This window comes from Leptonychotes weddellii, chromosome 3, assembly GCF_054177405.1.
Source record: "Leptonychotes weddellii isolate Sample4059 chromosome 3, ASM5417740v2, whole genome shotgun sequence".
Classification (NCBI taxonomy): Eukaryota; Metazoa; Chordata; class Mammalia; order Carnivora; family Phocidae; genus Leptonychotes; species Leptonychotes weddellii.
Window position 1 is genome coordinate 1 of NC_138371.1, and position 21615 is coordinate 21615.

The 21615-nt window shown below is 61.4% G+C and overlaps 2 protein-coding genes across 2 annotated transcripts in view; one reads left to right on the forward strand and one right to left on the reverse strand.

The window, feature by feature from the left end:
• Positions 1–2022: 2022 nt before the first annotated feature.
• RTP5 (receptor transporter protein 5 (putative)) lies at positions 2023–7299 on the reverse strand. Its single transcript, XM_006751260.3, has 3 exons — positions 7131–7299; positions 5697–6369; positions 2023–3795 (listed from the first exon to the last, which is right to left on the reverse strand). Exons 2-3 carry the CDS (start codon positions 6137–6139, stop codon positions 2343–2345), a joined length of 1896 nt encoding a protein of 631 aa, XP_006751323.3. The 5' UTR covers positions 6140–6369; positions 7131–7299; the 3' UTR covers positions 2023–2342.
• Positions 7300–13474: 6175 nt separating this feature from the next.
• Positions 13475–21615, forward strand: part of PDCD1 (programmed cell death 1) — an 11715-nt gene continuing 3574 nt past the window's right edge. The window contains exons 1-2 of the mRNA XM_081813196.1: positions 13475–13603; positions 20767–21126. Coding sequence (XP_081669322.1) covers positions 13528–13603; positions 20767–21126 — 436 coding nt within the window. The 5' untranslated portion in view covers positions 13475–13527. The remainder of the gene's footprint in view (positions 13604–20766; positions 21127–21615) is intronic.

Sequence of the window (21615 nt, forward strand, 5' to 3'; positions counted from 1 at the left end):
GGACTGGGGGCTGGAGACGGGTGCGGGGGCCGGGGGGAGGGGGCTGGGGACGGGAGGAAGAGGCTGGGCGCTGGAGGGGGCCTTAGCGGCGTCCGGGACCGGGGGCTGGAGGAGGGGACCTGAGGCTGGAGGAGGGGACCAGGGGCTGGAGAGGGGGCCGGGGGCTGGAGGAGGGGGCGGGGTTAGGGGCAACCGGGGGGCGGGGACCAGAGGAGGGGAGGAGGGGACCAGAGGCTGGAAGAGGGGGGCTGGGGGCTGGATGGAGAGGGCCCAATGTGGCCAGCAGGGCGGAGGGACCAGGCAGACCCGCACGTCCTTGCTCCCACCGGGGTGGACTGGCGTGGATCCCTCAATCAGAAGAGACACCAGGCTGGACACCTCCATTTCAGATATTAACCCCTCCCCAGGGCGGCCCTGGTGGGCAGGGTCTCTGAGCTGCGGGAAGTGCGCCAGAGGGGGTCCTCCACGGGGAAGGGCAGGTGCCTCTGACCAGCCCAGCACCCCCGCCCACACGGGGCAGGAAGGTCTCCAGCCGCTGGCCCAAAGGGACACTCCCCAGGATGGGTTCCGTCTTGCCCTGGGACCCGCGCAACTGCGGGCAGGATGTCCCTGGGAAGAGTCCAGCTGCAGTGCCCACGGTGGGCAGGGCTACCCCAAGCAGCCATTTCCAGGGAAAGCCAGCGAGCGGGGCGGGTGCCCCCGCAGCTGTGTGGGGACTAGACAGAGAGCCTGGCCACGTGGGACCTTCCTAAGCAGACACACCCCTACCCAGCCACCCAGCTGGTCTTCACACCCAGTGTAGATAGGACACCCAAGGTGGGAGGGTGCCACCTTCCTGCCCTCAGACAGAGGGCTCTCACCTGGGGTAGACAGGACCCTGAGCGTGGGCAGTGGGTCCTGCCCTTACAGTGAGGGTCCCACCTGGTGTAGACGAGGATCTGGAGAGTCTGGGTTTAGGTCTTTCTCGGATCCCAGGGGTGTGAGGTGGGGGCTCCTGTTCAGGCTGGTGGAGGTCTGCAAACCTGTCTCACACAGGTTTGGCCTTCACTGTAGGGTAGAACCTCCTGGGTCCTGGTGTCTGTCGGGTTTCTGTGAGCAGGCGTGCAGGACTGGACATGAGGTCCCAGTGCTGACATGCGAAGCCTCGCCCGCATCTCCCCTGTTCCCGCCAACAGCGCCCGCCCGAACGGGCGCCCCCTCTCCCCACGCCTCCCCCAGCAGGATCTTGTAGCTTCCAGATCAGGCTCAGGGCAGCTGGGCAGAGAGCCCTGGACGGAAGTCTCCATACACTGACCCCTCCCCACAAGGAAAGGCTTCCCCAGACCGTCTCATCTGACCCCGGGGTCCCTCCAGACAAATCCCAACCTCCCTGGGGCCCTGGGGGCCAGGCCCTGCCTAGAAGAAGAGGGTGTGGTGACCTGACACCCTCGTGCCCACTGCCATGCCCCCACCTGGCTGGGACCGTCAGCCCCACCCCCGCCCCTTAGAAGTGGGCCGTCTGGTTTTTGAAGATGGAAGTCCAGAGTGTGAGTGACGGACAGGAGGGTTCTGACTTCTGACATGGACGACCTTTCTCAAACCACATCAGTGCTGGAGGGGGTCCACGGCCCCGGGGGTTGGGGGGGCTGGCCGGGCTGTGTCTCGGCCCCTCCCCTCTGGGTGGGATGTGCCTTCTGAGCTGGGGGTCGGGGGGACAACTTCAGTAAAGATGCATGCTGGGGGGTCACCAGCCAAGCCTCAAGGGGGGCTTTCATCTTTCCCCAGAGTTGGGGGCGCACCCAGGAAAACACTGTGGGTGCCCACAGAACGTGGCTGATGCGTAGAGGGGCAGCCCTGTGCTGAGAAGGCACAGGTTGGCCTGAGCGTCCTGTCCCGTCACCCCCGGCCAGGAATCCAGAAGCCATCAGAGGAAGAGCCCACTCCCCACCAGGACTGACGGGGGACAGTGACATGCCCACCACACCCTCCCACCTCAAAACCTTGTCCCGGGGGCTGGCTTCCTCACGGCCCAAGCACACCATGTTGGTTTTTCCTTTTCGCTTTTATTTTATTGGACTGTAACGCTCACAGAGACAAGCGCCTGGACCACGCATGGCAGCTTGCCGGATAATCACGGTGTGGACATCCATGAGGCCACGACTCACATCAAGAGACTACACACACGGAAGCAGGAGGTGGAGGAGAAGGCTGAGGGCCCACGCTCAGCTCGGGGAGGGCAGGCAGGGGTGGCCTGGGGGCCCCGGGGGTGTGGGCAGGGTGTCCCACTGCTCGGCTGCCTGGGCGGCCCTGCTGGAGGGGCACGGGGGGACCCCGCTGGGAGGCGTCAGGACTTGCACTGGCCGTCAGGGGCTGACCTTGTACAGGTACGTGATCCAGAGGATGCAGACGGTCATGGAAACCCAGATCCACACTTCCTCGTAGGGGTCGAAACGCGGCGCGCAGCAGTCATCATCCCAGCAGGAGTCCTCCTCCCAGCCCGGCTGGGAGCCGGACCTGCCAAGCCCGGCCCTCGGCTGTCTCCTCTTCTTGTCATAGCCGTGCGTGGCCAGGCCACAGCTCCGGCGGCCACTGACGATGGAGCCGGGGCCCTTGTACTTTATGATGTCGAAGACGGAGAAGGGGATGGTGATGGAGCCCTCACTAATGGTGACGGGTCTACGGGTGCGGGTCCCCGGAAGGGGCTCACGGCCAGCAGGGGCAGGGCCATCACCGCCATCCTCCTTCTCTTCGCCTTGGGTGGTGTTGGCAGGAGCATTCTTGCCTTTGTCTTCATCAGTGAAGATGAAGGGGAAGGTGACAGAGCCGTTGATGTTGGGGAAGGAGTCGTCTCTGATGATGTTCGCCAAAGACGAGGGGAAGGTGATGGAGCCCTCTCCGTCATCCGTGAGGCCAATGATGTAGGACACCGGCAGTGGGCCATTTCCGGCGGAGCTGGGGACGGAGCCCCGGCCTTTGAAGATGAAGCCTTTCAGCTCGAAGGGCTTGATGCTGCTGATGAGGAGGCCTCGGCCATGGAAGGTGGGGCATTTGATGTTCACCAGGAGGCCTCTGCCCTTGGGCGTGGCTGTGGAACTGGCCGGCAGGTAGATGGAGCCCTTGCCGACGATGAGGGGCCCGCCGGGGTCAGCCACTGGGAGGGAGCCCGGCCCCGGGCTGACACAGCCCTTGGCACCGGCGGCCGGCCCCTTGTCTCTCCCCACATCCACAAGGGAGAAGGGGACGGTGACGATGTCGTCATCTTGGCTGAAGAAGTTGCTGCTCTCGGAAATCGGGTTCCTGATGAAGTCGGCCACGGAGAGGGGGATGGTGATGGAGTTGGGGGTGTAGCCCCTGGCGCGGTCGACCACGGGCCCACTGCCAAGGGTGAGCAGCTGCTTGCCGGCGGCGGTGGTGGCCAAGCCGCCGCCTCCGTACAAGGTGTACCTGCCCTTGATGGTGCTGGGGCTCTTGACCTCGGGCCCCCAGGCTGGGTCTGGGGGCTTCTGGAAGAAGCAGACGCCCAGGTCGCAGGCCTCGCAGCGCTCACCAAAGCAGATCTCGGGGCACTGGTCTGAGCTGAGGCTCTCACCATAGCACTTCTGCAGGATGAACAGGACCAGCTTGTTGAGGAAGAGCCGGACATTCAGAAGGCTCACCTGGCAGTGCCCCTGGACGCCCGGTGGGCACAGCCTGCACTGCTGGCCCCAGATGCGCATCTTCACCAGCCCCAGGCGGCTGTCCTCATCCAAGCACGTGTGGAAGAGGATGTGCACGTGGGCCGAGGACCAGCCCCACTGGCAGCGGCCACACTGGAGCCTGGGGGTGGGGAGGACAGAGGCGGCAGTGAGCGGAGGGGAGGGGGACGGCCCTGGCCCCCGCCCACTTGGAGGCCGGCCCAGCACGAGCTCCGGGACCGAGACCCCTTCCACAGGTGTGCGCCACTTGCCTGCGCGCATAAGCTGGAAAGCTGAAAAACAAAGGCCTTTTCACCGGGTGGCAGAGCCTGCCTGACACTTGTGGGAGGTCACTGCCCCGCTGCAGCCGGCTGCTGCTTTCCGCCCTGAGGACATGTCACCAAGAGCCAAGGGCAGCCCTGCGGATACCTGTGAGGGGGGTAGAGCCTGGCTCCCCCAGGGGAGGCCCCCCCCGCCGCGGGCCCCTGCACGGCAGGGCATGCCTGGCTGGGTGGGGTCCCCGCAGGCTTGGCCCATCCCTGGGGCTGTCCCCATGACAATGCGGAGAAGTGAGGGGAGGCCCTGGAAGGAAGAGCCCCATCCCCACGGAGAGAAGGTGAGATGGAGGGGCGGGGGAGTCTCGGGACACAGATGGCGGGGAGAGCCGGGAGGGGCTGGGGGCTCCCAGGATGATGGCGAGTGAGCCCCTTCCACTGGTCCGCTCTGGCTCCAAACACGTGAGCAAAATGGCCCAGCACCACTGGGGCTGAAGAAGGTGCCGGTCCAGGGCCTCTGCGGCCGTGTGCCCCAGGGCCGGCAGGGGGGCCCTCTCTCCAAGACCCTTAGGTCATGGATGAGCGACCACATGCACGTGCACGTGGGAAACCTGCCCAGTATCTCCCAGGCAGCGCTGTCCCACGGGACTTTCCGTGATGGTGAGGATGGGCTCCGTCCTCGCGGCCCAGCCAGCAGCCTACAGCCACAGGTGGGGCTGGACACGGCTAGTGCCCTGGGGGCTGGACTTTCAACTCCATTTCAATGTGGCCAGCTGTGGCCAGGGCTGCTGTGTGCAGGACGAGGGACGGTGCCTTGTGACCCCCCACTCCCCGGCATTTCTAGCTGCATGAAAGCTGAAAGGCAAGGGAACAGTGTTTGTGACCCTCGGCCACTGAAGGCAGTTCTCCAGCTTGGCCGTGGGAACAGGTGCTTCTCAGACACACCGAGGGCCGATTCTCCTAACACCTGGGAAAGCCAGCGTCCCACTAAACACCTGGCCCCAGGGGTTTCAGACACTGGGTGGGGGCTGAGGCGTCCGTTGTCAAAGGGTGGCTGCCCACAGAGTCCCCGTGGTGACCTGTCCGTGAGGCCCCCTCCCCCAACGACCCCCCTCCCCGCGGGCCCCTGCAGGGCAGGGCATGCCTGGCTGGGTGGGGTCCCTGCAGGCTTGGCCCATCCCTGGGGCTGTCCCCATGACAATGAGGAACGGGGCTCACATGGTGACCCCCACGACACTGGGGCTCCCAACCCAGCCCCTGCTCGGCCTGCAGCCCAGCCCAGATACAGCTCCCCACTCTGGGCCTGTGCCCCCCTCAGGCACGACTTAGCCTCCCTTCCATCAGGCCCCGTGCAGGCTGGGGTGTGAGCACAGGCACCTGCCCATCCCCTGCTCTGGCGGTCAGCACTGCCATGGAAACCAGGAGATGCTGCGGTGAGCAGACGAGCCTCTCACGCGTGGGTGGCCGCATCACCCCCCAGCATCCGCCATGCCCCCGCTTCTGCGAGGCCCCCGACTGGGGTGGCCGGCACCGAGGGACTGAACAGAGGTGGCTCCCCAGCCCCCCACTTCCTGGAAGGGAGAACGAACGCCTGGTCCACCTACCTGTTGGAGGCCAAGAGCCGGAGGGATGCGTGCCCCTTCCGGGCCCATGAGGGCCGGACTGCACCAGCCCGGCCTCCAGACTCAGGGCCTCCCCGGCCGGTGCTTAAGCAGCTTCAGCCCCTCCCTGCCCAGCACCCCACAGCGGCCCCCCGCCTGCAGCGCACCTGGAAAGCCCCCTCAGCCGGTACTGAAAACCGCCACCCTCCATGTGCCCGGAGGCCAGGTTCTCCTCAGGGACCAGCTCCCAGGTGTCCTGGGGTTTCCTCTTGGCCATCAGCTGGGCCAGGGTGCTGGCCCACACGTCCACCCCATCCATGCTGGCGCCGGGCTCCGCAGTGCAGTCTGGAAGCTGCGCCCACTGCCACTCCAGGGAAGCCTGGGATCCCACATCCTGCATCCTCACCAGCCAATCACCGCCTTGACAACCGTCCAGTCTCCACGGCAACCAGGGTCGGCTCCGGGAAATGAGAAACAGGCCTTTTTTTCTCATCCCCTCGAATGTTTTCTTGTTACGCAAGCGATACATTTTCATTTTAGGAAAAACAAGAAACAAACAGATAAACACAGAGGAAAACAGACAACAGAAAATAAACTGGTACGTAATCATCACTGTGGTGCTGACGTCCGCACGTGGCCCCACACACAGGCATGTGTAAATCTTCGTATCTGTTTCTCACAAGCAGGAAATCGCACTCAACGTGGCCTCCTTAGCCCACAACATGCCTCAGACAGTGTTGTCCACTCGTCCGCGTGTAAGCGTCTGCCGTGTTTGCAGCCCGCAGCTGAGCCGCATCTGCTGCCCGGCCTCCGTCCCGGCTGCTGAGTGCTCCTTTACCACTGAAAACGAGCCCGGGAGGAAGTGCCCTGAACATGGGTGCTTGCAAAGTTCCCCATGGTTTTTTCTCAAACTTCATATTGGCTAGAATGTAGAACATTTATGTAAACAACGACTAAAACATAACGCAGAGTGTCACAGTTACTGTAAAGCCTTGCTAGGCACCTGAAGGGCAACCCCCCAGCGCGCTCCATGGGCTCCTCCCTTGCAGAGGTACGGTCAGCCTGGCCGGGACCCCTTAGGGCTCCACGACCAGAGACATTCCCCTTTGCTGCTTTGGGCTTTATGCACACAGAATCGTGCAGGACACGTTTTGTGCATGTGAGTCTGGGCCCCCACCCTCCCCGTGGGCGGACAGAAGCATCGCTGCAACCAGCCGCCTCTCACGCACGTGGCCAGGCTGCTGTGTGCCCCAGGTGAGGGTCATGCACCTGCTGGACAACCATCCTCAGGCTTCAGAACTACCGCTTCCACGCCTCCTGGGAGCTGGGCTCCCTGGGCCTTTCTGGCCACCTGAGCCTCCCCTGCTCTGGAGGACCGTCCACCTGTTCCCGTGTCCCTGTCCCCCTGCATCCTGGCGAGGTCACTGTTTCATCTTTCACTGCCCCTCTAGGGCTTCGGATGCTGTGCTCTGGTCCTGCTGCTTTGGTGGTGGCCCCAGAAGCTCCCGCGTGTGAAGGGAGCCCACACCTTCAGAGGGTAGAGCAAACGCTCTGCCCACCACCGGCCTCATCCCCTGTGGTGCCCAAAACCTCTCACTCACCCTCGGTGCCTCCACCACTGTCTCTCTGACCTGCGCGCAGAACGATCCTTCTCCTTTCTTAACGGCTGGCGAATTCTCTGCTCATCTTTGTCCAGTCTGCAGCTAATCTTGGCGAGTGAGTGGATGTCCTTTTCACATTTTGCATTTCTGAAACCTGTTCTTGGCTCTCTCAGCTATGCGCCATCTGTCTGCCTTGCAGCAAAGCGTGCTCACGGGATAGGAGAGGAAATTAATTGGGATGTGCTCCTGGGAAGGCTCCATCCTGTGGGACCAGCTAGCTGGGAAAGACCCATGCCCCCCTGCACTGTCCCCTGCATCTGTTCGTTGATGCAGACATGATGACTGGCACTCCTGCAGCCCCCTTGGACCATGAGGTGAACTTGCAGATGGAAGCCATGTGTGGAGGAAGCAGAAAAGCAAGACTTTGGACCCTGGATGACAGTCGGGGTCACTGTACCACCTCAGGATCACCTACCTCTGGATTCGTTGTTCAAGAAAGAAGTAAACATCCAGCTCCTACTGTTATCGTAAGGCCCGGTGCTCTGGGTTTTCTGGCTCATCAGACAACCAATTACAGCACTTCTAACTGATATGCTGGGCTGTGCCTAAGGCCCTGGGTTTTGCTGGTTGGTCTAGGGCCATTGTGTGTAGGTGGGCATGCGTGTGGTCCTGGTCACGTGGCCAGCAGGGGTCTGAGGGTATGGCTGTAGCCTGGAGGCTGTGCAGAGGTCCCCACAGGGCTTTTCCTCTCCATGTGGCCTCTCTGGACCCAGCACCCTGACTGCTTCCACACCATGCTGGGCGTGGGAGCCCACGCTCCGCCCCAGGGCCGTACCACAGCCCTGTCCGCCCGGCCCACCCCGCAGCCTCCCTCGCTCTAGAAACCACAACCTGCCTCTGAGTTTAGGGAAGAGTCTTGGTATCATGACTGACCGCCACCCAAAAACAATCTATTTGGTTCGGGAACTTCCTTATGCCTCTCCCAGGAGACTGCTAGAAAGGCATAGGGGGCAGACCCAAGGGAAGCCAGCCTCCACGTGCCTCTCTCCCCATGCCCATTTATCCGTCCCCCCAAGCCCCCAAACCAAGCTCTCTGCAAAAGCTGCTCACACGGTCAGCTAACAAGTCAGTTGTCTTCTTGACCAGAGGGGTGATGGATGAGGCAGAACACGCACAGCGCTCGGCCGACGCCCAGGGGCTGTGGCGTGACCCTGAAGCTGGCCAGCTGTGTGTGGTCCACCTGCATGGATGCGGGTCTCTCCGACATGGACTCTAGGAATGAGGCTTGCTAGATATCCCTTCCGCCCCTGCTCTGTCCTCCACCCTCTGCGCACCACTCTGTGACCAGCCTCCCCAACGCATCGATGACTCCAGAATGGGTTGGGCTCGGGACGGAGAGTGATGTCAGGGGCAACCAGGTACCGTTTCAGTGCTACTGCCCCAGCTGACGGAGACAGCGCTCTCCTGTCCCCCATGGACACTCTCCTTTTGGCTCACACCGACCTGCCTGGCACTCAACTTCTTGTGTTCAGCTTTTGGAGAAGGTGGCTGGAAGGCAGGGGTCAGCCCTCACCACTGGGTGGTGTCCAGCTGGAGCATTTGAAAGCACACCTTCTGGCAACCCCGATGAGCCATGAGGACCGTCTCCTGCAAGTGACAATGCTCAGAGCCTCTGTCCCCCTCTTGGCCTGGGCATGGCTGGACCAGAGAAGTGCCAACTTTGGGACAGGACAGCACAGTAAAAGAGTCAAAGCCGGAGACCAGGCTGGGAGAGGGAGGGCATCCCAGGGTCCAGCTCCAGCAAGGCCAGCTAGCTGAATGGACCCCACCCTGTGTGTCTGGAGGAGAGGAGTTGAGAGAGACAGACAGACAAGGAGAGAAAATCAGGTAGAAATAATCATGCCGGGTTCACCCCTGCCCTCCCCCAAACCTCGGCTCCAGGGACACAGGGCAGCTGGGCAGACCCCAGGCCCAGCCCCCAGCATGCAGGCACGGTGGGTGTCTCTGGGCTGCCGGTGGGCAGGGGCCCTGGAGTCGGCGGCCAGGACAGCAGCGTCTGCACGCCAGCAGCCCCTCGTCCAGCGTCCTGTCCCGCGGGCTCTTCCCACCACCTCCCCAAGTTCCTTGCTCTGCTGTCCACCGAGCTGCTGCCGGGCAGGGGGCCAGTCATGTCTGCCAAGCCCTGGTGGCGTGGGGGCTCACCCTGGAAGGAGCAGTGAGAACCACAGAGACCGGCCTTGGGCCACGAAGGGACAGACTGGGGACCTCAGGGCCAACGAGGCGGGACCTGGGTGGCTGGCCCTTTGGACATCTTGGCTGTAAGCATGTTCCCCGCATAACTAACTGGCCACACAGCAATTTTGTGAAGGATAAAAAAATAACTGGCTACTAACAGCTTGGTTTGACAGTTCCATTTCCTGACGCTGGTGGATAGTTTGGTTTCATGTCTCCATTGAAATAAGCAGGTGTGCGCAGAGCAGGGCGGGGGACCCTCCCTCGGCCACGTCCGCCGTGTGGAGAGCGGCAGTCCCGGGGTCGGGTGGCCGGCGTCCCAGCCTGCGGGGGCTGCAGCTGCCCCACCTGGCTGACCAGCCAGCAGGCAGGCCGAGCGGCGTCCACGGCGAGAAGTCAGACGTGACGCGCGTCTCACACACCCATGTGAGCACACACACACGAACGCACAGACACATCCACGTATACACACAAACAAACGTGGGAACTTAAAGTGTAAGTTCAGTTGTCTTCTTGAACCGTGTTCAAACAACAGCATTGTAGAAAGTTGACCAAGTAAGGAGAGTCGGAAATCTGGGATTCTGCCACCTTAGCGAACAGACAACCCAACCATCTCTATTCTTGTGTGTAACAAATGGTGTCATATTTTGTTCAAATTTTTAAAATGGGGTTCTTAAATTGGGCAGGTAATTTGGGTGCTCTTTTTTAACTTCTGGGAAATGCTTCAAAAACAGGATAGAACAAAAAGTTTTTATTTGCAAACACTATTAACCATTTCCTGTTCCGACCTCAGAAATAGCTGCGAACCTGCCACCGCCTCCCGGGGCCACAGTCGGTCCAGGCAGGGTGACATCACCTCCCTGCCGGCTCAGAGGCAGTTTCGGGATGATCCTTCTGCTTCCTGTGTTTTACCATAAATGGAAACTTCCCTGTGACTGGGCTGCTGCCTCGGGAAAGCGCAGGGGGATCCCCTCTCCCCCACTTTCCATCGTGCTGGCTCATGTTCCGGCTCCCCCGCCCGCCCGCCCGCACACCCTTGCTTGGCGTCACAGTCACTGCCCGCCTGGCACCTTGGAAACCAGACTCGCTTCTCAGACGGGGAGGGTGGGAGGCCCCGGGCAGGAAGCTTCTCCCACCCCTAGAACCAGACCCTGCTTCGGGAGGGAGGGCGGCACCCACCTTGCAAACGACCCTCCACCCTCAGGGCCTCCTGAGCAGCCTCGGTAGCTGGTGGCGGGCTTCCCCAGGTAGCGCACAGCCAGGACAGGAACACGGGCCCACGGGCCCAAGGCGCGGAGCACGCGGGACAGGCAGCCCTCGTGGGGCAGAGGCGGCGGCTCACAGACTCCCTGAGCATCTCCGCCCCGTCACAGGCCTCAGGCCAGAAGGGCCCAGCTGTGCTCAGCCCGCACAGAAAGGAGCCCTCCAGAGACGCACTGCGCAGACATGCGTGGACAGGAGGGAGGGGCCGTGACTCCTGTGTGCGGAGCGCAGGGTCGTCCCGGGGCGGGCACCGGCCGCACGACACACACCATAACCCCACACGGAGCTCTGTGTGCAGGGGACAGCAACCGTGTCAGCATCCTGGTTGAGATACCAGGGCCGGAGGCGCAACGTGTTACCGAGAGAACCCCAGGCACGTGTGAAGGGCCGGCTCTCCCCCGTTTCCGAGACTGCGAGAGAACGTGGTTACCTCAGTGACCACAAGCAACATCCTTCTTCATCAAAGATCCCATGAACTGGGGGTCCTGGGTTGTCCCTGATGCCTGGTTACAGGTGGGAACAGGGACGGAAAACCCCAGGCTGGGACCTCCCAAACCCGAAGGGGTGAAGCCAGGACACAGGGCAGGGAGGAGAGGGCTAGCTAGGCGGGACACAGGCAGGGGGCAGACGGGACCCTGACCTTGCCCTTCCCTCCAGCCAGGGAGCCTGTCCTGTCCCTAATGAAAGATGGTGAGGAAAGGGGACAGTGTGTGTGATGGGGACAGTGAGTGTGATGGGGACACTGTGTGATGGGAACAGTGTGTTTTAGGGTGACATGTGTGTTTTGCAGGGACAGTGTGGTAGGAAGAGTATGTGTTTGGGGGAAAGTGTGCTGACAAGTGTTGGGGAGCTCCCCTTGGGAGTACAGGACCCCAACAGTCCCTGGGACTCCTGCCCTGTCTCCCACTGTCCCAGCCTCCTCCCCAGGCTCTGATCCCATCACCTGCTGGTCCTGCCCACCCCAGGGTGGAGTGTGAGGCTCCTCCGGGCTGTGTCCCCTCCCTCTCCGGCCTGCACAGTCTCTGTGCCCTCCTGTGCCTCCATATCGGCCTGCCGACCCAATACTCCCAGGGTGCAATGCCCCTTTCAGTCTCTTGAGTGGGCCCTGCACACAGCCCACCACCCCAAGGGAGGGGTAAGAGGTTGGAGGGAGGAGAAAGGAAGCGACAGAGGGTGGTGGGCAAGGAAGGGGACAGTGCATCCCCACATTCTCTGGCGAGCATCTCTGGACACGCATCCAACTCTTGCAGATGGAATCACAGCTGGTGTGGCTGGGGGGTGGGAGGTGGCCAGGGATCTGACGCAGTCTCCCATCCCAGAGCACACCCCCCAGACTGCCCCACTGGCCCCTCCAGCCCCAGGCCTCCGAGGGCGGCATGACCCCCAGCGCAGAGCCTCAGGCTCCAAAGTGGGGGGCGCCAGGGGCAGGTGCCCACGGGGTCCGAGCCTTCCTGGGGGCCTGGCAGCCCCGAACCTGACCTGACCCACGTCCCCGGACCCGGACCCCGCGCCTGACCGCTGAGGGGAAGCCACGAGGGCGGGCGGGCCAGGGGACACCTGTCCGGGAGGGGCGCCCCCGCAGGCCGCAGTGCCCGCACCGCGGAGCCCACGGGGCCGCGCGCCCCGCCCGCCAGCCGCCCACGCGGCCGCGCGGGGCTCGGGGAGTGGCCCTGCGCTCACCGCCAAAGCTTCCTCCGCTCGCCCTCGCCTGCAGACACCATCTTTGATGCTCTTTTTCCACCGTTTCAGTTTTCTTTAATGTTTTCCCTCGGCAGCCGAGCCGGAGCGTGAATGGGGCCGGGGCGGCGCCAGCTGTCGGGCTGCTCCTCGGGCTGTGAGTGTCAGCAGTTTCCTTTACCGCTTTCCATTCATCCCCCAGATCCGCTGACAGCAAACCCCCCGCCCCCTGAGCGGCCAGACGTGCGCTGTGCAGCGGGCCGGCGTCCTGGACACCCCGGGCCACGACCGCCCCCGCCCCCCGCCGGCCGGGCTGAGCCAGCGCCAGGGGCGCGGGCCGGGGGGGGGGGCGCGGGGGGGGGAGCGGGGCGACATTGCAGGTTAAGCCCCCAGCACTGGGTGTCCTCAGGAAGCCCAGCAGGTGTCCCCCTGAAGCTGGGGGTGAGGGGAGGGGGGTGCCAGAGCAGCCCCTCCCCTCCTCCCCACCCACCCCCGCAGGGAGAGGGCACTCCAAGGCCGGGGGCAGGACTGGAGGAGAGGGGTCTCACTAGGGCTACCGGAATTACCAGGGCGCAGCCCCCGGGCTCAGGCAGACCCTCAGCTGCCCCAGTGTGGTGGCCTTGCAGTCCTGCGGGGAGGGGCGCACCCTTGGCAGTGGCCGTGCCCCCACCCTCCCCAGTAGTGGCAGAGTGTGGTGGGTTCAGCCCCTCAAGAGGAGACAAGGTGGGCATGGGGTTGAGCCCACCCCTCACTGCAGCCCCAGGGGCCTGAACCCAGACAATCCACCTCCCAAGGGCAGGATGATGGCTGGGGGGGGGTTGGGGAGGGCAGAGGGCCCAGTACCCTTCATCAACCTCAGCAGAAAGGGAAAGAAGCCACAGCAAATAAAGGGACAAGTCGCTCAGATGGAGAGGCTGGGCCTCCCCCTCCTCCCCTGCTGCCTCTGCCTCTCTCTCTGCGTCTCTACCTTCCGTATTTCTCGCTCTCGCTCTCGCCCATCCTCCCCCCCCTCCCCTACTCCATCTCCCCTATCTCTCTCTCCCTCCGTCCCCCAGTCTCTCTCAGGCTTCCTACAATCTCCACCCACGTGGAGGAAGAGGAGGAGGAAGAGGGGGCGGGGCTGGGGCGTGTCCCCCGTCCTAACCCCTGGCAGTTTCCTTTCCGCTCACACCTCTGCCAGAGCAGTGGAGGAGACTGGCAGGGGAGGCCGGCAGGCGTTCTGGGCATGGGGACCCCACGGGGGCCCTGGCCGCTCATCTGGGCCGTGCTGCAGCTGGGCTGGTGGCCAGGATGGCTCCTAGGTACGTGGGTCAGGGCTGGGTGGCAGGGGGTCAGGTCTCAGGGAAAGACCTCTTGCTCTTGGTCCCTGGCAGATAGATAGGGAGGAGGCTGTGCTGGGGCCAGGCCTGGGCGCTGTGTGGCTTGGGCAGGTGAAGTGCCATCTCTGGGCTCCAGCTTCTTGCCTGCCCACCTTACTTGGTGGTGAGTCCAGGCCTTGCCTCTGAGCAGGCAGGAATGTCCCAGCTGTTCCTCAGGGTCCCGTGGGACAGACTTGCCCCTCTGTAGGAGGATAGGGCTGGGCTGACCAGAGCCCCAAACCTCAGCCCAGATGCCTCATATTTTCCTGGGGATGGGACCAGCCCTCCAGGGGACTGACTGTCTCTGTGAGGTCCCAGGCTGGATGGCCAAGAGACATTTCTCTAATTATATCAGAAGTGTAACCATTCAAGTGGAGACTGTTCACCTCTCCAACCGACCTGCTGTGGGCCTGGGGTCTCTGGTCGAGAGAGACTCTTGGGTGTAGAGTGCCTGGGTATGGCTGCGAGCATCCATGGTGGGTTCCGGCAAGGGGGCCCTGGCCCCTAGCCCCCTTGCACAAGTTGTCTACCACCGGGCAGGCCCTGCAGGCCCCTGGTCGAAGCCCCAATGGTCGGGGAGGGGGGCCCAGCTGCCCTTGTCCTCGGCTACTGCACAGAAGGTGGGTCCCTGGGATGGGCCCAGGGTCTTTCCTCTGGACCTTGCTGGGCTGGGAGGTGTGACGGCCCCCAGAAGGACCACGACAAGGTCCCCACTGGGGCTGCCCATCCTGGAGTCTTGGTGTCCTTCCCGGGCCTGCTGGGCAATGGCAGGTGCACCAGCCTGGCCTGGCTCTCCAGGAAGGCCTGTAGGCGGCTCTCAGGATCAATGGAGGAAACTCAGAGCAGAGGTCGGTGGTCCAAGGGCATGTGGCCAAAAGGTGGCCTGGGGGGTTCCTTGTGGGGGAGCCCAGACACAGAGGCAGAGGTGTGGGTATCACCCCAGGAGGGGGAACCGAGGAATAAAGGGGGGCCCTGACTCACCCCTGGTGGCCCGCGACTCACTAGGACCCCTTCCCAAAGCAGGGGAAGGTAAGAACAAGATTCTGCAACCACTCCCCAGAGTCAGAGGCACCTGCTTGTGGAGCAGCATGCCTCAGTTTCCCCATCTCAGCCCTGAGCACTGCACGTTGACGATATCGTATGTTGGGTCATCCTCCTGCTCTTCGAAGGAGCAGACGTGGGCGCTCCTGGCTGTGGGGACGTTTGGTTCGCGCCATCTCTCTCACTTCCTAATTTATTCACTGTACTTACGATTTTAGTCATTCCCATGGATGTCTCCCCCCCATACCTCCTTACGTACAGGTTGCTCTTGCAGTTTATGGACTATCTCAAACCCAGTAGTTGGCCGACCCCGATCCTAGTGGGCGAGAGTTAGGAAGAGTGGAAGAGGACAGGCTTGAGTTCAAACAAAGGCACGGTTGACGAGATCTCCGGCAGGTCATCTCCTCCCACTGAGCATGGGTGCTCTCACCTGCGGCCGGGGACCCTACCTGCCTTGCACTGAGAACTCAATCCGATCAATTCTAAACACCGTCCACACAGCCCAGGATATGTCTTTTGAAGCCAGATTTGTTTTAGTTATTTTTCCAACTTAAATTTTGAAAAATGTCTGAAACATACAGAAAAGTCACAAGAACACAGCCGTGAACACCATTTACCCGGGGTCGTCAGTTGACAATATTGGCACGTTTGCTTCTGTGTTGATTTGCTGGGGCTGCCGGAACAAATACCAGCCCCCGGGAGGCACAGCACCTGAAGGTTGTGGTCTGGCATTTCTGGAGGCGGGAAGTCCGAGACCAGGTGTGCGCAGGGCTGGTTCCCGCTGAGGCCCTGAGGGAGGGTCCCTTCCAGGCTCTCCCAGCGTTTGACGTTTGCTGGCAACCCTTGGGGCTTCTCAGCTTGTGGATGCATCACCCCATCTCTGCTCCAGCGTCACACGGCGCTCTCCTCATACGTTGGTGAACAAATTTCCCCCTTCCCCTAAGGACACCAGCCATGTTGCATTAGAGACCCACGGGCTCCAGCTTATCTTAAGTAATTAGGTCTGCAATGACCCTATTTCCTTTTTTTTTTTTTTTTAAAGTGGTCTCCTCACCCAGTGTGGGCCTTGAACTCAAGACACTGAAATCAAGAGTCACAAGCTCTACCAAGGGAGTCAGCCAGGCGCCCCTACCCTATTTCCAAATAAGGTCACATTCTGCAGTGCTGAGGCTTAGGGTTCCAGCACATGCACTGGGGGGCACGGTTCAGCTCACCTCGCTCACAGAGGTCAGATCTCTCTGCTAATACTCCAGAGGCTCTCCTCCCAGGATGGTAGTTTTGACCCAGTCCCTTCGTTCAGATGCTCCCGCATCCCAGTCCAGCCCTCTGGCTGGATTATCTTTCCCTGATGGGAGCCCAGTCAAGGGCCGCCTGCCTCGTTGGATGTCACTGTCCTTGGCTTTTTCTGACTCTGGCCAGACCCCAGCTCTCTCTGTCACCACCCCTGGCATTCTGGTTGGTTTTTTTTCCCCCTTTTTTAAATCAAATCTTAATTTTATTTTAGATATGGAAAACTTAGAATCGGGAGTATTTTTATTGAGGTATAATTGACAGCATTATATTAGTTTTAGGTATACAATGAAATGATTCACTATTTGTATATATTGAAAAACGAACAGTTAACACATGTCACCACACATAGTCACAAAATTTTCTTCTTGTAATGAGAACTTTCAATATCCACTCTTCTAGCTACTTTCAAATATGTGATAGAGGATCATTAGCCACAGTAGCCCTGCCGTACATCACATCACTCATTTTATAACTGCAAGTTGGTGCCTCTTGACCCTTTCATTCATTCCGCAGACACCCCACTCCCCACCTCAGGCGACCACTAATCTGCTCCCTATATCCATGAGCTCGGTTCTTATTTAATTTGGTTTTTGTTTTTAGATTCCACATGTGAATGAGATCACACAGTATTTGTCTTTTCTCTGACAGACTTACTTCACTTAGCATAACACCTTCCTCGTCCACTGTGTTGTCACAAATGTGGTAAGATTTCATTCTTTTTAGGGCTGAGCGATATCCCATTGTGTGTAGACACCACACCTTCCTTAGCCATTCATCTCTGGACGGACACTTGGGCTGCTTCCGTATCTTGGCTCTTGTAGATAATGCCACAGTAAACACACGAGTGCACATAGCTTTTTTCGAATTTGTGTTTCTGTTCTCTTTGGGCAAATACCCAGTAGTGCAATTGATGGATCTTAGGGTAGCTCTATTTTTAACTTTTTGAGGACCCTTTCCATGGTGGCTGCACCAGCTTGCATTCCCACCACCAGTGCATGAGGGTGCCTTTTTCTGCACGTCCTCACCAATCTTGTTGTTTCTTGTCTTTTTGATTCTAGCCATCCTGACAGGTGTGAGGTGGTATCTCGTTGTGGTTTCCATTTGCATTTCCCTGACGATCACTGATGTTGAGCATCTTTCCACATGTCTGTTGGCCATCTGGATGCCTTCTTTGGAGAAATGTCTGTTCAGGTCCTCTGTGCATTCTTTAATCAGATGATTTGGGGTTTTTTGTTCTTGAGTTATATGAGCTCTTTACATGTTTGGGATATTAACCCTTTATCAGATAAATGATTTACCAATATTTCCTCCCATCCTGTAGGTTGCCTTTCCATTGTGTTGATGGTTTTCTTTGCTGTGTGCAGCTTTTGAGTTTGGTGTAGTCCCACTTGTTTGTTTTCACTGTTGTGCATGGCCCTGGCGTCCTTGAGGGGTCCTAGCCAGGTGGGCAGGCGCGTGCCGGGTGGGCGCGTCTGACATGTGTGGGAGATCACAGACGTGTCAGTCCTTCTTGTGGCACCTTCAGGGGCCCCACAGCAAAGAGGCGGAGGCATCTTGCCCCCTCCTGATGAGTGAGAGACTCGTGGGGCTTGTTGGAACCCCGACCATCCACTGGGTAACACTTCCAGCACACCAACAGGTCTGTGTAATCAGGTGCCAGCTGGTGGATGTGGCCTCTGGGACCACAGCGGTCACTGTGGGTGCTGGGCTCATGCCGTGCAGCCTGTCCCACCACGCTGGGCCCCACCTGAGATCTCCCCTCCAGACCCGGCCAGCACACACTGCTCCCTCCTCAACCCACTCCCCAAACAGTAACGACCCTGGGGGCCCCTCGCTGACACTTTAGTATCAAATATAAAGTAAACAGACAACATTTCAATGTTTAAATCCAAACAACACAAGATTCACAGATGTTCCTACTGTAGGGATAAAGTGAATCCCACCCTCTGCACTCAGAAGCGGGCTCTGCAACCAGCACTTCTCTGGGAAAGAGTTTGGGTTGACTTAAAGGTGTGTGTACGCAGGGTCCCAGTCCCGTCTGGCTGTCCCACCCGCTCCCAGGAAGCAGAGAGCCCAGGGCCCACCTAGCCCCGCTCTCACCCCAGTGAGGTCTCGGCCCAGTGTTCCCGCTGGTCCTCTTCCCTGGGTGTCCCTGAGCTCCCGTTCCAGGGAGCCCATCTTTCTCCATCTGGACAGGCTGCTGAGCACCCAGCTGGGATCCCCCCGTGGCCCTGCAGCCCAGCCAGACCACCAGAGCCCGCGACGGCCGCGCACCTTGTGACTTCGGGGAGGTGGATGCTCCCTGGTCAGAGCGGGCGCTCCCTGGTCAGGGTGCTCCCTGGTCAGAGTGGATGCTCCCTGGTCAAGATGCTCCCTGGTCAGAGCGGGCACTCCCTGGTCAGGGTGCTCCCTGGTCAGAGTGGATGCTCCCTGGTCAAGATGCTCCCTGGTCAGAGCGGCGGGTGCTCCCTGGTCAGAGCGGGCTCCGGGGCAGCTGCAGGATGAAAGGCTGCCCCTTCCCGCACTCCCCACAGGGAACATTACCCTGACCTGTCTCAGGCCAGACCCATAGTAGCCGCTGCATCCAGCCCCTGCCCCCCAGCATGCCGTGAAGCCCCGGGGGGGGTGCAACAGGCACAGAGACAGGGGTGCCCTGGAGAGGGGTCCAAGGAGAAGCAAGGAAGCTGTGGCGCCCAGAGGGAGCGGGGCCTCGAAGGCCACCAGAAGGGACCTCAGTCCACGGGGCCGGAGCAGGACTGGGAGGCTGCCATGGAGAGACCTAGGCAGAGGCTGGGCTGGGTGGACGGGGGTCCAGGCCGCCCAGTGTGCCTTCCCTGCCAAGTTCAGGTTCCCTGAGAGGCACCACAAAGAGCCAACCAACCGGCAGTGACCCAAATGGTCACAAATTCAGGTGAGGGGTGGGGCAGATGAGGGCCTGAACCAAAGTCTACTCGGGAGCCCTGGGGAGGCCTGCTAGTGGGGGGGGGGGCCTCTGCAGGAGGGGAGGGGACGCCATGCACCACGTGGAGCCCCAAGGGCCACTTCTCGGGGGCCCTGATCCCGGGAGTGCAGGGGTCTGTCTGGAGGCCTCGGTGGGGGTGTGGGTCTGAGGGCGGGGCACGCAGAGTGGGGATTCCTGGAGGGCACTTGTGAGGAGGCAGGTGCACGCACACCTTGGGTGAGAGCCAGGGGGCGTGGTGCTGGGCGGGAGGCGCACAGAGCAAGGTGGGCCAGCAGGTCAGCAGTTCAGGGCCGAGGCTGTGATGCCACGGCCAGCTTCTGCCCCATCTGCTTGCACTGTTACATGACGCTCTCTTTGTAACGTGTGTGCTTCTCAAATAAACGAATAAAGAAGACGTGCGTTAGGACCGGCAGGGAAGTTTCGCTGTGCTGGGCCGGTTCTGCGTGGGTTGGACACGCAGGTACAAATAAGAAAGGGGCTTAGTGTGGCCCCCTGGTGTGGGGGTCACCCCTGGGAAGGCCAGGGCGGGGTCCGTGAGCAGATGCCCAGCTCCACAGGGCAGTGGGCCTCTGGTCATCACAGTGCTGGGGGAGCTGAGGGGCATGGGACGTGTTGGGTGGGCCAGGAAATGACCTCACTGGGCAGCATCTTGGGTCTCGGTGTTACGTCCCGGGTGAGAAAGCCAAGGCCCAGAGCAGCGTGGCCAGGAGGAGCTCATGGGTCCCAGGCAAGGCCCCCGGGCAGGAGCCAGGACAGCCGGCTGCAGACCCGGAGCTGGGCTCGGACAGAGCAGCTTGAGGCCTGCTGCGTCCTCCCTCTGAGCCTTAGTTTCCCCATGTGTCGATCACGGCTCACGGCCCAGCCTCCCCGGTGAGCCGACGACAGACACTGGAAGGCTCGGCACATGTGGGTTTGGCCATGGCTCCCAGCCCAGGGCCCTGGGAGCCGCTGGCCTGTTCCTGTGTCACCTTGACCATGTGGGGTGCTGCTGGTGTGTCCCCTGGGCCCAGGTGGGAGGGGCTTCCTCCGCTGCCAAGTGTGAGCAGGTGAGGGCATGCACACAGGTGAGGGCAGGCGTGGGTGCATGTGTTAGTGAGGTAGGCCCTTGGTGGAAGGAGCCAGGAGCCCCTCCGAGGATGTGGTGGTGTCCCTGGGCCAGGGCCTGGCAGTTGGGTGTTCTTGTAAAGCCTTGTTTTGTGGCGTGTGGGCCAGAGCCTGGGACCGTCAGGGGCAATGGCCCAGCTGGCCTCTGAGCTTCAGTCCCAGAGCCGTGGCAGAAGACAGAGGGCCCCACACTGACCCGGTCCCAGCTCTGAGCTTGTCCTGTGATGGGCCAAGGGCTGGACGCTGAGCCTGCCGGACACTGAGCTTTCCATGGGAGGCCCACACCGGCCCGCCCCAGCATCCCAGATGCCCACCCCCTCCACCCTCATGGTGCACACAGGACCAGGCCAGCCCCCGATGAGCCGGGGACCCAGGATGGTGGAGCTAGGGACATGACGGTTAGGCCTGCGGGGACTAGCAACCTGGAGTCAACAAGGGAGGGGGGAAGGCCCTAACCACCACTGTTAAGGGGAGAAAAAGGGACCTGGGGGTCAGAGCCGGAACACAGCCCAGGCCTCAGGTCTTAGCACAGTCAAACCCCACCGTGGATTTGCCTGGTGAGAAGTGAGCGCCTCATCCCTGGGGGTGTGTAAGGAGAGGCTGCAAGGCTCCGAGGCATGTGGCTGGGAGAGTGGGAGGGGAGGAGGGTCTGGACAGCCGCCATGCCCACGCCCCTCCTTCACCAGCTGCTGGTTCTCCCCCCCAGACTCCCCCGACAGGCCCTGGAGCCCCCTCACCTTCTCCCCAGCGCAGCTCACAGTGCACGAGGGGGACAACGCCACCTTCACCTGCAGCCTCTCCAACGTCCCCAAGAGCTTTGTGCTCAACTGGTACCTCATGAGCCCCCGCAACCAGACGGACAAACTGGCCGCCTTCCAGGAAGACCGCATCCAGCCGGGCCCGGACAAGCGCTTCCATGTCACGCGGCTACCCAACGGGCGGGACTTTCACATGAGCATCATGGCTACCCGGGTCAACGACAGTGGAACCTACTTCTGCGGGGCCATCTACCTGCCCCCCAACACACAGATCAACGAGAGTCCCCGCGCAGAGCTCACTGTGAAAGGTGTGGCCCTCAAGCCCCAAGACCGGGGGGCAGGGGGTAGTGCGGACACAGTGGGCAGGGACTCCCCCGGCTCACGTCCAGCTCTGTCCACACCCAGGCCCGCAGTGACCAATGGCCCCAGCTTTCGGGCTGGGAAGCACCCCCAGAACCGCTGCTCCTTAAGGGAAGGCAGAGCCTGAGGGGAGCAGCAGGTGGGGCACTTCTCAGGATAAGGCTAAGCTGGGAAGCACAGCGGAGGTGCAGGGGGGTCAAGACTGGTTAGTGCAGGACTAGAAGCCAGGCCCCTCGGGACAGGGAGAGGGAGGGGAGGGCCCTGAGTCCCCTCCCTGAGTCCTCTCCCTGTGTCCCCTCCCTGTGTCCCCTCCCTGAGTCCCATCCCTGCGTCCCTTCCCTGTGTCCCCCTCCCTGCATCGCCTCCCTGTGTCCCCCTCCCTGAGTCCCCTCCCTGTGTCCCCTCCCTGCGTCCCCTCCCTGAGTCCCATCTCTGTG

Bases quoted from the DNA above. Each gene is read 5' to 3' on its own strand.
- RTP5 (XM_006751260.3), bottom strand. From the start codon at position 6,139: ATGATTACGTACCAGTTTATTTTCTGTTGTCTGTTTTCCTCTGTGTTT. The intron at 3,796-5,696 runs GTGCGCTGCAGG...CCCCACCCCCAG, and splicing joins CGGCTGAGGGGGCTTTCCAG to GCTCCAGTGTGGCCGCTGCC.